Source organism: Ambystoma mexicanum, chromosome 3p (assembly GCF_040938575.1).
Source record: "Ambystoma mexicanum isolate Mex_15411 chromosome 3p, UKY_AmexF1_1, whole genome shotgun sequence".
Lineage (NCBI taxonomy): Eukaryota > Metazoa > Chordata > Amphibia > Caudata > Ambystomatidae > Ambystoma > Ambystoma mexicanum.
In genome coordinates, this window is record NC_090925.1 from 1,257,060,042 (window position 1) to 1,257,074,911 (window position 14,870).

The following is a 14,870-nucleotide window of genomic DNA, read 5'->3' on the forward strand; positions in this document are numbered from 1 at the left end:
TTTACTGTAACAACAACAAAAATACAGAAGAAAATTGAAGAACATTTTGGGGGAAGAACATCCCAAAATGAAGCTGCCTCAACGACAACCCATGCTGAATCCTCAATCATTCAGAGCAGATCTGTGTTAACGTCACCAGACTCTAACACAAGTGCACACCTTTTGGAGAAGCTAGATCTTTCCAACAGGGAAAAAGCACTGGAATCTTTAGCTCTTGATCAAGAAGATAACTTGTTAATTTCTCAAGTACTATCTGAAGACCAGAACTTGCAAGTAGAATCCGCTCAAACTCTGCCTGGGTCCACTGAACATACATTGAGTGCACTTAATTATGTACTAAACTCACTGGTAACCGTCTTCGAACTGTTGAAAGGCGAGGTCCAGTCTCAAACTGGTTCCTTGCTCGAATTGACAAAAGAGGTTGCCTCTTTGAATGGAGCAATGGTTGGATGCTGTAATCTTATTAACACTAATATCTTGCAACAAATACAAGAACTGAAAGTGGAATCAGCAAAACATGGTATGGACCTCTCTGCGATTCAAAGATCCATGGCTCTTAAAAATAGCCTAGAGGATGCAAATAGATTTACATTACAAGAGCTTATGTTACAATTACAAATGTCCAACAGTAAAGACTTGGATTTGCCTCCTAAAGCTATCGATGATGAAACAAATCTGCCCATGGACGACACTCTCTTATCTGAATCCATTCTAGAGGAATTTCGAAGACTGGCCAACGTGAGTGTTGACTGTCAAGATGAAGAGCCCTCAAATACACATCCGTCAATTGGTCCTCTAGCCAGAGATGAAAACCAAACCTCACAAAAAACATCTCACCCACAACGTAGCTCGTCGTTAGGTGGTAAGAAGGAAAGGAAGAGAGAGCCAGAAGAAAGAAAAGATTACGAGAGAAAGTTGCAGGAAAGAAATGTGGGAAAAATTCCCAGACTAGAAAGATGATTAAAAGCAAGATTGTAGTTAGTAAACAAGATCAAGAGGCAGCTCCTAATAAAGTCATGGAGGGTGAAAGGAAAACAGTTCCTATGACATCCACAAGTTCACAAACTATTAAAGTGATGTCTGAGCAAACCACCGGAACAAAATTACCATTTCCGAAACTGAACCTAAAAATAGCTCCCATCTTCCTCAAAAAAGGTCCTAAAGTAAAAATCTTTCCATTTCCACTTAGAGATGTGGTAGTTGAAGTTGCTAAGACCTCTCAAAAAATTGCTCCCATATTCTTAAGAAATTGTCAAGATCAACACCAGAAAAAAAAGTTGGACTGTGCGGTAGAAATAAAGCTTGGTGCCGGCAAGTTTAGAACTCTGAGCTCAAATGGGTCAGAGAAATAAAAACACATGGACGTAAAACAACAACAAGATGCAAATCTACTGCTCTTTGATTCAGAGAGAGGATCTATTACTTTAACTCCTCATTCCAATTTATCTCTGGAAAAGGTTGCAGGGCCAACGGAAAACAGGAAAAAAACAAAAAACATGGTTCCCTCCAGAAATATCTGCACCTCTACAACCAAGCGATTCATCAGATCTCTAACAGCTTCGCAGAAGAGTGCTACACTGGTTTCAAAAGCAATCTCCAGAAAATATCATCTGCAAGCTTTAGCCCGTCAAGACAGTGCTTACAGCAAAAATGAGACGAGCTCGTCAGCTGATGACCATCATGTGAAATTTGCTGAAGATGGACCTGCAACCGCTATTAATAGCACAGAGCATACTCCATCTATCACAGTACAAGGAAATAAAAATCATACCGATCAAGATACTCTTTTGCATGGATCCCCACAGCAGATCCTTGAAGCACATAGAAAGGACATTCGGCACGCGGTTGACGCTTATATGTCAGCGCAACCAGCGCAAAAATATCTAACTGTAATCTAATACGAGACATCTGCACTAAATAGAGTTACAAACAGTCGTCAAGCTTCTGTCAGTGAAGTTGAGATTTCTAACGCTCATCCTTTGGCTCAAACATTCTCTGGGCACAATTCTACCAGTGTCACCACTCAGACTCGCTCAGCTGAATCACCAACACTGCCAGGAATAGTGTCACAAGTCACCACCGAGCTCGAAGGCAAAAACCTCATCTCAGCGTTGGTTCCAGAACTTCAACGGTTGATAGAAACAACCATTGCAAATTCCTTTGACAAAAAAACATTGATAGTTCCACTATCTGTCAAGGATAGACTTGATCCATCACAATTGAAAAAAACATTCAGAGGTGACTCAAAACGTCCAGCATTACATTCACTGATCATCTCATGTCGCCAACCTCCAAATGTGCAATATGACTTAAATCGTAAATTCATCCTCACCATCTTTGCGGAAATTCCAGAATTGGAAGACATTAATTCTGCTAACATTCAACTAGTGGAGTTTGAAGATCCACACATACTCTCCTCTGTAAAACTATGGATTAATTCCAGAGTGGTTGTTAACACGATATGGTCAGCCAAAAATCATTTGTATGATTTGGGATTTATTATTGAAGTGAATCAACTCCCATCTAAAGTCCCAACAGTAAATTCAACACTATCTGTAGTTACTCATGGGAAGGACAATGTAAAGTGTGTTACCCGGGGCCACGAAGAAGGCTCTGGAAAGGTCTGCAATTTTCATCTGAATCAGAATATGCACTAACTAGGTCAATCTATGAAGCGAACTCATGTCTCCCTAACTAGTTGGAATACAAGAGGGTTCCGTCATCTTCTAAATAATTTTGACCCAAGCCTTGACAATGTTGATATAGCCACATTTCAAGAAACTTGGCTCACGTCTGTCCCAACTTGGGATAAATACAATATACATTTGAATCCAGCCCAAAAATGTAATCATGGGAGACCAACATCAGGGCTCCTTATAGCTGTTAAACAAGATCTGCTATTTAAATCTGAAGATTGGTCGTCTCCAAACCCCTTTCTGCAGATGATAAAGCTAAAGGTTGCCAACATATCATATGCCCTGATAAACATATATTGGAACCCTGCTGGTATTTCCGACCATATATTTATGAGAGACACAAATTCCTTAATGGATCTAGTGTGTCTTGATAAGACTGTTATATATGTCATCATAACAGGAGATTTAAACTTGCATTATTTTGATCAAAATAAGTACAGCAACAGATTAACATTATGGAACCATTTCATTGAAACGCATAATCTCCAAATGTTCAATGGTTCATTTGCAGAGGATATGCCCCCGCAACCAACGTGGCACAGAGGTACCATCTCGGCGATAATTGATTACATATATGTGAAGCTGCCTCTCATTTCAGAAGTTTCCAAATTTCAAATAAATCCGACACCTTTGAGTGACCATAACAGCCTCTCAATGTATTGTAACGTAACCGAACTGTTAAATACTCCGGTAGTTAAAAGTAGTTTAGATTTCGTAACAGTTAACCCTGGTTGTAATAAATTATGTTGGAATGAAACTTAGTTGAAAAGATTAATCATTTTTATGCAAGGCAATTGACTAATACAAATGCAGATCAACAGCAACAAATTCCTTATAATTTAATGCAATTATTTCAACACAAGACATATAAATCTAAATGTAATTACAGCACAGACCTTACATGTATTTGATAAGGAAGTGGAAGCCGCAAAAAGAAAACTCCGTTTAAAAAAACGCCAAGGCTTGAGACTTCCACTAAACACAAGACACATTATCCTTACTCAATTAAGGACAAAATACAAAAACTGGTTAAGAACATACAAAACAGTCTTATATTAAAATGATAGCTCAAAAATGTTGAGTGTGTTAGCAGGAAAGAATACATCACAAATTTGGTCATTTATTAATCAAACAACTGTAGGTCATCAAATCATCTATCAGTCTAATAATGTGTCAGAACAGGCATGATTGAAACACTTTTCAAATTTATATCTACCATGTTCCAGTTCAAGCACTCAAAAAGCGACACAACTAACAGTATAATTTTCTCTAACATTTGACAAATAAGATATTTTATTCTTCATAAACAAGGCACGTCCATCACAAGCACCAGGTCCTGATGGACTTTCGAACTTTATGTTAAAACAACACGCGGAAATTTGGTCTGAAATATTATATAACATCTTTTCAAATATCATTTGGACGCAATTAATACCTGACTCATGGAAACACTCAATCATTCTTCCAATTTACAAAAAAGTGAATAGATCTGATCCAGCAAGTTATAGACCCATCGCCTTGTTGGATGCCCCGGGAAAAATCTTCAATCGTATTGTACTCAGAGATTTGAATAACTGGGCATCGACTTTAAGGAGAAGGGACCCCTTTCAAGCTGGTTTTGTGTCAGGGTTAGGGACAGCACCAAACATTATGATATTGAATATGTTAAAATCTCAGTGTGCAGCCCGGAGTCAATCGTTATATCTGGCATTCATTGACTTCCGGGTTGCATTGATTCAATTGATCGTAGTTTACTTTATCAGAAATTAAATTTTTTGCTTGCCCTCCCTCGCTCATTTCTATCATAAAACAACTTAATTCCAACACTTCGATACAAGTCCGTCTTACAATGGAAGGGTTACTCTCCAAACTGATTCCTACTGGGCGAGGACTCAAGCAAGGTTGTATCCTGGCTTCATTTCTGTTTAACCTGTTTATCCTTGATCTTGGAGAATCTTTTGCAGATATCGTTGGTGATGCACCAAAATTGGGTCACCAAAGTATATCTTGGATGTTGAATGCGGACGACTTGGTCCTTTTGTCACAGACCCCAAGTGGGCTACAAAAGTTATTGGACAAGTTATCCGCATACTCACTAGCGAATAATCTTATCATTAACTTAGATAAAACACAAGTAGTTGTTTGTCAAAAGACCAAAAACGCTTCCCACGGGAAAAAATATAAGTGGCACCTACATAATGGTGTACTAATGAATGTCGAAAACTACAAATATTTAGGTCTGACCATTTATAACACCACAAGTGAAAATGTCTCTATTGCTTCATTGAATTTAAAACTGGAAACGTTGAAATCTCAGGCTAACATACTAGTGTATAAGTATGGTACTTTTCATACAGTCACATCATGGCGTTCTATCAAGCAAAAGTGGTGCCAATTTTATTGTATGGAGTCAATACTAAATTGCCAATGAAGAGTAATATATGGGATTTATGAGAAGCTCGATTTTGGAGGTCCGTTCTAAAACTTCCGAAATTTACTCCACTTCCCATGATTCGCTTTGAAATGGGTTTGGTTTCGCTATTTTCACATCTATTGTGGAAGATGTGTGCTTTATTTAGAAAATGTTTATTGGGATTGACAAAGAACAACATCTTAAGCACAGTTGCGCATTATCTTGCGGGTTCACCAATTTTTTTTGTATCTAAATGGCGAAGTTGTATGTTGAATGCTCTGGCAGACGCATCTATATCAATTGAAACACTGCTAACAAACCCTGACCGAGCTAAGTTAAAGTTATTCCAGTATGATTGGATATGCAATACCGCCAAATGTTGCACTTACAAAGATTTCAACGAACAGTGGTTTGGGCTAAAAAGATTACGATCAATGGCAGATTATTTGGTTAAATTCCCCTCGCCAGACATTAGACATCAATCTACGGTTTAGGTTTAATCTTCTACCGACAATGGAAATAATGATGAGGAGAGGTATTGCACCAAAAGAATCAGATCACTGTCGTTTTTGTCAAAACACAAACTCTTGTGAAACTTTGCAACACTTGATAGTGAGCTGTACAGCTTTAACCTCAATAAGGAAAATTTACTTCACTGATTTATTATGTGTCTATAACCCAATGGACGAAAACGAAATATGGATCAAACTATTCAGAAGTACGAAATGAGTCATTAGAGTTGCAATAACATAATTTTTAAGTGCTATCCTACCAAATGCTTACAATGAAATTGAGTGATTATTTTAGCAAATTAATTGCTTGAATCTATGATTTTGGGATTTTGGAGCAATTATATTTCCCTTCTTGCTTACTAATTGCATAATAATCTGTTTAAATATGTGTTTTATGAATGAACTGTGGAAAAAAAAATTCGATTTAATTATGAAATTGGTAAAATCGATACACTGTAAATATTTGCATATCACTGTATTTGAAAGGTTGATTTTATCAGCCAAACCAAATAATTTTTTTTTTTTTTTAAAAGTGAGGCATCACCAGATAACGGTGCCAACACGAAGCAGAATCTTGGTGACACGAACGAGGAGAGGCGTTGCCTTGCTCCTCCATCCCAGCCCTGTGAGACCTGACACAAGGGAGGCTTGCTTGACTGGAGCTTGGCTGGAGGGGCGAGACCCCCAACAATGACCAGCCCCTGATGCTGCAGAGGTGTGTTGGGGTGTTTGACTCTGTTTTCCCCGGGACGGCGAGTTGTGTGCCCCCTGCCCCCTGGGACAAAGTGGCCACCGTGTGGTGCCACGCCCCTCCCCCCGCGGGGAGCCTGGCCTGCCTGATAGGAGAGGTGGAGGGAAGCGGCTGACGGGGGCCCCCAGTTGATACATATTGAGGGCATCGAAACTGGACTGAAGGAGCAGATAAGGGGCAGCGTGATCCTGAGGAGAACGGGCCGTGGAGGCATTGCGGCTCACTCTAGAATACTGCACAGGAGGCTCTGCATTACAGGTGGAACAGACAACACTTTGTACCCTTAAAAAGAGAGGACATAAAGTGCGTAGTGCAGGGCTGCAGCGGTACCCGCACCAAGGAATGGTTCTATGCTTGGTGTAGCACGGCTGCAATAAATAGTGGTACTGCCCTGGCGCATGGTGCAGTGCACCCTGTGAACGACCCTGGCGCAACCTTCCTGTTCTCCAGTGCGGGAGGATCCTAGATGAGGCACATTGCAGCCCCATGCCCATAGCCAGGGCCCGGGCTGATGTAGACTGTTATATCCGGAATACAGTTGCTAGGCGCCTCTGCAAAAAAACTGGGCATTGCTGAGGCCTGTACTATTCGCAGTACCAACACGCCACACGACCTTATACAGCAATCTAGATAGGAAGTAAGTTGTAGAAGCAGCGGTACAATGGTCAATTTGAAAAAACAGGAAAGAATTGACAAGTTTGCACGGCCAGACCAACCACAGCCTGCCCCGTTCCCAGAGCAGACCCACACATCAGTCCATGTAGATGTGACCACCTTGAATCAGACCCTGTTTCCCCTGAAGAGTATCACGGACAACCTAGGGGCAAAGATCGATGCCCTCACCTGCAAGGTCGACATCTCTGCCATACAAATTGGCAAGTTATGCAGTCAAAATAATGGAGGCAGAACAAAGGATAGGGGAAGGGGAAGATAAAGTGACAACCCTAAGACGAGAAGTAACCAAATTACAGCAGTCCGTCAATAAAGTGGTGACGAAGAATGAGGAACTGGAGGGCCGATCCAGGCGAAACAATATCCGTATCCTGGGAGTACCGGAGTCCACACCAATCGACAATATGGAGATGTTTGTGGAGGAGCTGTTGGTGGAGACTTCTGGGTGAGTGGGGGGCACTCACGAACATGTACATGGTAGAGCGGGCACATCAACCGTTGGCTGCGAGACCCCCCGCCCCGGGCCCCGGAACACCCCATCATCGCTAGGATCTGTCACTACCGCGACAGGGACATCCTGTTCCGATCTGCCAGAGATAAGAAGGAGCTGCAGTGGGGGTCCTCCACAGCCCATCAGTGCAGGAACAACGCAAGACCCTCCAGTCTGTAAAGAATATCCTGCATAGAAAGGAAGTACAGTACTCAGTGGTATACCCGGCTAAACTTAGGGTACTGCACAATGGCTCAACAACCTTTTTCCCTTCACTGGAGGTGGCGGAGCGCTTCGCTATGAACCTCCCAGACCCAGAGAGATCAATCCGACACTCGCCCTGATGGCACCCATATATCCTTCTCTGAACCACTGCATGGCGGCCTCATGGGCTTACATTAAAGGCTCTGTGGGCACTGATCGGGACCGGAGAACAACATGCAGCACCTGCCGCCATCAGGAGCGATTTGGCCGCCCTTGGTGCTCTGATAACTGCAGACACTGCAGGATCTATTGAGGGGTTGTTAATGGGGTATGTTTTGGAAGGGGGTGGGATAAGGGTGCCGGTAGGTCCTTGTTTCTGGCATGGGTGGGTAAGGGTGGGTGTTGGGGCTGAGTATATGGGTAGTTCATTTATTCCAGTTGGTATAGGTAATAAGGGGGAGGGCTCAAAGGTCTGAGCAAGGGAGAGATATCTAATTCATGGTTTGTACCATGGCAACACACTACCTATGCTCCACTATGTTGTCCAGTTAAACAGGACCAATAACTTAAAGAACCTAGTCCTATTGTCTGCAACACGGGTACATCTAACATAAAGAAGAAACCGGACTACACATTGTCCATAATGTCATGGAACATACGAGGGTTCACTAACCAGAAGAAAACCAGATTAACAGCAAATTACAGCAAGAATCACAATATAAACATACTTTGCCTGCAGGAAACGCATCTGGCTTGGGAGGCGACCCTCCCTAGGCTGGCTGGCAGGGGTGTCCACAGGTATTGTTCCTCTTACACCACACATTCCGGAGGGGTGGCGGTTTACATACACGGCTCCTTGGAGTTTAAGCTGAATGAGCATATCAGGGACGAGGAAGGGCAATATATTATATTGCTGGGGAAATTTCTGGATTAAAACTCCTGGTGATAAATGTAGATGTACCAAATATTGACTTCCCCGATTTTTTTCCACCAGTATGCCAAACACATCCACAAATTCCCGGGCTGTGATATTATCTGAGTGGGTGATTTTAACATGGCACTCACACTGGAACTGGATAGGTCCTCTACAGTACAACAATCTCTACCACATGCTGCCCAGGCATGGTCCGCCATCGCTAATTGCCACGAGCTACACAATGTGTGACGAGAGATGCATCCTACAGATAGGGAATATACATTTTTCTCTGGCGTACACGGCAGCTCCTCGAGAATTGACTACATTATGACCATCCCCTCCATAGCTAGATGTGTGACGGAGGCTAGTATACTCCACCAAACCCTTTCAGACCACTCCCCAGTCCTGACCCTTATAACTGGTCTGTTGAGACCTACGAAACAACTGCGCTGGCGATTCAGGGCCACGGCTCTGGAAGACGTTGCATTCTGGGGAGAAATTGGTCAAGACATACAGACCTACTTCCAAACTAATGTGGGCTAGGTGCCCGACCCGGGGATGATCTGGGAGACCTTTAAAGTATATGTCAGGGGATGCTGTATATCAAAAGAGGGGGGAGTGTTGAAAGCCCTGCTTAGGTCCATGCAGGCGTTGGAAGGGATTATTAAGGACTTGGAGACTCAGATACGGTCGAAGTGCACAGCGCCCTGAGAGCGCATAGAGAGGAACTGCACCAATTGGCAATTAGGAAGGAGAGATTTCTTGACATTCCGATAGCCGCGACAAAGTATGGCGAGGGTGACCGCCCCAGTAGGACATTAGCATGGGCCATTAAACGGGAACATCAGGTAACGCCCATTATGGAGGTCGAACACCAAAACAGCTGCCTCGTCAAAGACCTTGAAGGGATCAATAACGTTTTCTCTGAGTACTACGGCTGGTTATATACCTCTGGTTCCAGTGTAGGACATGATACTACAATGCAATACCTAGACAAGATTGCCCTGGGATGGTTAGACCCAGAACAAGGGGAGGCTTTAAATGCACCCATAATGGATTAAGAGATCCGCAAGGCAATACTTTCACTCCCTAATGGAAAGGCCCCAGGTCTCGATGGAATTACAGCCAAATTATATAAAACATATTTGCACTACCTGCTACCAAGTCTGCGCGATATGTGTGAAAGCGCTCTTCTCACAGGCACCCTCCTGGACTCTACAATAACCACGCTGGTGACTGTACTCCATAAGCCAGAAAAGGATCCCCGAAAATGCACATCATACAGACCATTGTCGTTAATCAATACTGACAATAAAATACTTGCAAAAATAGTGACGGATCGACTCCTGCCGCACATGCCTGCATTAGTCCTGCCAGATCAGACGGGCTTCATATTGGGTCGGTCGACTCAAAATATATTGAGACGGCTGTCTACACTCATGCATAATGTTGATTTGGGAGTCCCTATGACAGTGGCAGCACCGGATGCGGAGAATGCTTTCGACTGTGTCGAGTGGCCCTTCTTGTTTGAGGTCCTTTGCACTCCGGGTTTGGTCTGCAAGTCATACACTGGATCTGCTTGCTGTACACTGAACCCAAAGCAGCAGTTTATACGAATGGGATAGCGTCAGAATATATTCATCCAATGCGGTGCACATGACAAGGGTACCCCTTCTCACCGATTCTGTTCGCCCTCGCAGTGGAAACTTTAGCTTGTCACACTTGAGAATTCCATGCACACCGAGGCATATGAATACATTTGCATCTCGCCGTGGTGTCTATCTATGTGGACGTTATACTACTCTACGGTAAACACCCGAGGATGAACTTACCCCCGCTGACGCAAGAGGTAGCTAGATTTGGGAAACTCTCAGGATTGAGAATTAATTGGAATAAATCGGAGGTGCTACCCCTGACGCCGGGCGTTCAACAGGCGGACGTAGGAGATGATTTTCGCTGGTGCCCCCAGGGCATAAAATATCTGGGTGTCCTTGTGACCACGTCAGTGGGAGATCTTTATAAGGAAAACTATGTGAGAGTGTTGGAGCTACTGGAGCACAGAGTAGATTCATGGATCCTTCTGCCCATCTCTCAGCCGGCACGCATTGCAGTAGCAAAAATGGCTTTCCTGCCCAAACCGCTTTATATTTTCAATAACATACCTATTTGGCCTTCTACGCACTTCTAGACTAAAGCCAAAAGCTTAATGATACGATTAGCCTGGGCTGGTAAACAGGCCAGGATAGCCTACGAAACCCTTACACTGTTGTATGAGCGGGGTGGATTGGAATACCAGATCTATATTTATATTTCCTGGCGGCGCAGGTGCAGTACATAGCAGAATGGAGGTCCCTACATCTGACTCCCCTCATTCACTTCTAGCACAGGCTGTAGAGGGTCTGGACAATCTATTGGAAAGGCTCTGGGGCACCCGACAAGTTCAACCTATAGCGGTGACATTTAGGGCCTGGGAACAGATCATCCGGCTTACCAGACCGGGACCTGCTACTCCCCAGACTTCCCTATATACAAAATCCATGGGATCCCGCTTACATATGAAGGAGTTTTCCAGACAAACATTCGGGGATTGGGGGTCCAGATTTTGGGGGATTTAATTAATGAAGAGCAGTTTGTAAAATGGGAAAGACTGAGTGCCAGGTGTGAATGGACTGCCGTGATCTTGCTCTTGTATTTTAGACTAAGAGAGGTACTGAGATCCAAATGGCCCACGTTTCCCCAGGCTGCCACCTCCCACCCAATTCTCCAATATGTACTCAATCCTTTATCCACTAAGAAACTGGTGTCAATCATCTACAGAATGGCCAGAGGGACGAGGACGGAAGGCGGACAGACATATAGAAATACCTGGGAGAAAGCCCCGAGGAGTGGGATAAGTGAAGAGCACTGGAAACTCATTTGGATGCAGACACGTCACTTGTCTCTAAACAGTAGGTTCCGGCTAATACACTACAAATTCCTGCACCAGGCCTACTATTCCCGGGCCTGATTATTCAGGTTCTTTCCGGAGAGGTCTCCCTCCTGTAAAAGATGTAATGAGGACTCTGCTGATTTTTACCATGTAGCCTAGTCATGTTCACATATCAGATCCTTTTTAGGGAAGATTGAGGAGGCGATGTCTGCAATGTTACTGACATCATGGAATTACACAGCAGAACTATGGCTTCTGGCATTGATTGGGGAGGGGCCTCGACCTGAGAAGAGGCTGCTAGGGATGGCCACAGTGACAGCTAGATACTTGGTTGCTAGGACATGGGGGAAATGTAATGCACCTTGTTTTTTTCTAGATGGTTGGAACTCATGAATGCATGTGAACAAAAAGAGACTCAGTATGCATCACACTCCCAATCAGTCCTCGCCCACTGGATAACTGGCCCCTCTTTCGGCAATACTACACAGAACAGAAACAAAGCAGGCTGATAACTGAGGAACGCTTGTGATAAAAAAAGAATTTAATCCGGACGGAGAGTAGCACCCCAATGGTACTGAGACTATTAAAGGTTACCTGACGGGACATAAACCTGGTTGGCAATTGCCTATAGATCAACACCACCCTTTAAACCGTGTATGTTAGCGAACCTGGACGGCGCTGGAATGACTTCCATGACATGTGTTCAAATTGTGAATGCCAGATGTCCTATTGTGCATGGGCAATAATATGCAATATCCTATGCACAGTACCACAAGCCTGGTATGGGGAGGGAGCGGGGTGCTTTCCCTGTTGGTATGGATATGGTAATTAATGTTTAACTGTTATATAAAACAATAAAGAACGTTTAACAAAAATAAAAAAAATAAAGGGTCTTGTGAGAGGTAGTAGAACTGCCAACATTCCATCAGGGGTTCGCCAACCACAACTGTCACCTGCTGATTAGGTTTAGAGTGTGTTGTTATGTACTTGATATCTGTAACTAGGTGAGTCCCCGTGTGTGTGTAACAGTGGCAAGTGGCATATCCTATTACCTGTCTACCCCATAATTCCCAAGTGGTGTACATAGAGTCATTCTGTAACGGGGCGGGGGGATCATTTATGTTTCAGCAATATTTGTTTGGTATGAAAAAGGAGGAGTGTGGTATGTGACCCACCCCCCACCCAAGTGTATTGCCCATTTAAGCTGGGCAGTGATGTGTGTGGCCCTCCCATGCGCACTGCCCTTTTAAGATGGGTCATGACTGTGTCATGGCCCAAGCTAATAAAAGGAGCCCCTGCAGGCACGTGTATCAGAATGGCTACAGACTCTTAAAGAGGAACGACTGAGTCTGCCTCTCATTTAGGCCTGCAGGTGCACACCATGTGAGCACAGGCCTGCAGGCCAAGATGCCGTGGGGTCCTGTGCCAGCAAGGGGGTGGGGGTCTGTATGGTCAGGGTATGGCTCGCCCTGCCCCCACCTAAAACCGAGTGTTTTGCGGGAACCCCCTGAGGCACTGGGCCTTCAGAGTGCTTGTGTCCCATAGCACCCATGGGGGCCGGCTTGGGCCCCCATAACAGGGTGTGGGGTTTCCTTCTGTAACATCCTACGAACTTGTGTGACCTGTGCCACTGACAGATATATTGCATTATCAGACGAAAAGAGCGGAATAATGAGTCCACACAGCCGATGTATACTTCTGTGGTGGCAATGCCAGTTCTGATTATAAAAAGCTGTATACAAAGTCCGGTGGACTTTGGAAATCCTGGGGCTGTTGATCGCTTGATACGTAGTGAGGCATTTGCACTGCGTTGACCTTTATGAGGCGGGGTTGCGAAAGTTCTACGCCACTTTATCCTCTGACCACATGGACATCCTGCAGGAGAGCATGGATGATTGTTCGCACTTCATTAACCTCCTGCACTGCGTTGACCTTCATGTGGGAGGGTTTTGAAACTGTTCTACTCCGCCGCTTTATCCTCTGACCTCATGGGCTTTTTGTAAGAGAGCAGGAATAATTGTGTACGCTCCAGTGACCTCTGGTCTGAAAGACAAGGAGCCAGCTTGCATTGTCTTGACCTCCTGTCACTGTGCATTTGTGCAGTAAGTGCATCTGCACCAGGGCCTACCAAGCCTGTAAAGGGGCCCTATGCTGCCCAGCCCTCAGTCAATGCACGATTTGTGGCCTTCATGGGATATAGTAGGATTACTAAGCGTCACAATCAACAGGACCACAAAGTCCATGACGCATTAGCAGTGTTGTTTATAATCACAGCCAATGACTGGCAGTGTTAAGCAAATGTAAATGCTAAATAGTAAAATTGTAAATAATTTACAGGGCACGGAGATAGAAAAACCAGATAACAAGTAACTGACAAGATGAGAAAGAAAAGGGGGGTGAGAGAGAGAGAGAGAGAGAGAGAGAGAGAGGGAGAGCGAGAGAGAGAGACAGAGGGACACAGAGAGGGAGAGAGAGAGAGAGAGCACTGCAATGCTGGAACTGGGTGCTGCATGCAAGCTCCATGGGAAGAGCTAAAGAAAGTACAGTACTCCTGCCTGGCGGAGTGAAGTGAATGGCACAGCCTAGAGGCCCTGCCAGCAGTGTCACGCTACCTGTCCCACATCCACCACCGAGAGTGGGGAATTCACCGGTGCAACCGCCCTGCGACAGGTTGGTAGCCCCAGCACCCTGCCACTGGTGTGCGCTCTCTGCTACTAGCAGATTCCTGCCCACACTCCTGCCTGGGGGAGAGACCTAAGCAGCAAGTGGCACTATCGCCCTGCCACTAGTGTCACCCTGCCTGCCCTGCAAGTGGCCCTGCCACCCTGCCATGAGTGGCCCGACCGGCCCATCATCCATGGCCCAGGCCGATGTGGCCCCAGGTGCGATTCTTGCCAGCCCCGAACTGGATCACCAACTGCCCAATGGTCCTGCCTGGAAGCAGGGAAAGGTGGACTGGCCAGGGCTATTGCCCCACCAACAGCAGTGACCTGTGTCTGGCCAACGGACGTTTTGTGGCCCTGATACCTGCCACCAGAGGGAGGTGTAACAAGTGAGGAGGGACGCACCTCTGGACAAGTGCTTGTGCGCCCTCCTTTACCACTGCAATAAAGTGACACTCCTGCCTGCGGGAGCGTGACCAAGAAAAAGGGAGGTGAGTAACATGCTGTCACCCCATTCCTTGTCAACATCATCACAGCCTAGATGCCCTACTACCTGTGTCTTGCTGCATGCCCGAACATCAAGGGACTAGGTCGATATGGTCCCTGGTGCCCCTTGGTGCAGCT

At 44.9% G+C, this 14,870-nt stretch overlaps 1 protein-coding gene across 1 annotated transcript in view; it reads left to right on the top strand.

The window, feature by feature from the left end:
- Positions 1-7,268: 7,268 nt before the first annotated feature.
- LOC138580053 (cytochrome P450 2D15-like) overlaps positions 7,269-14,870 on the top strand; it is a 421,564-nt gene continuing 413,962 nt past the window's right edge. The window contains exon 1 of the mRNA XM_069650288.1: positions 7,269-7,489. Coding sequence (XP_069506389.1) covers positions 7,269-7,489 — 221 coding nt within the window. The remainder of the gene's footprint in view (positions 7,490-14,870) is intronic.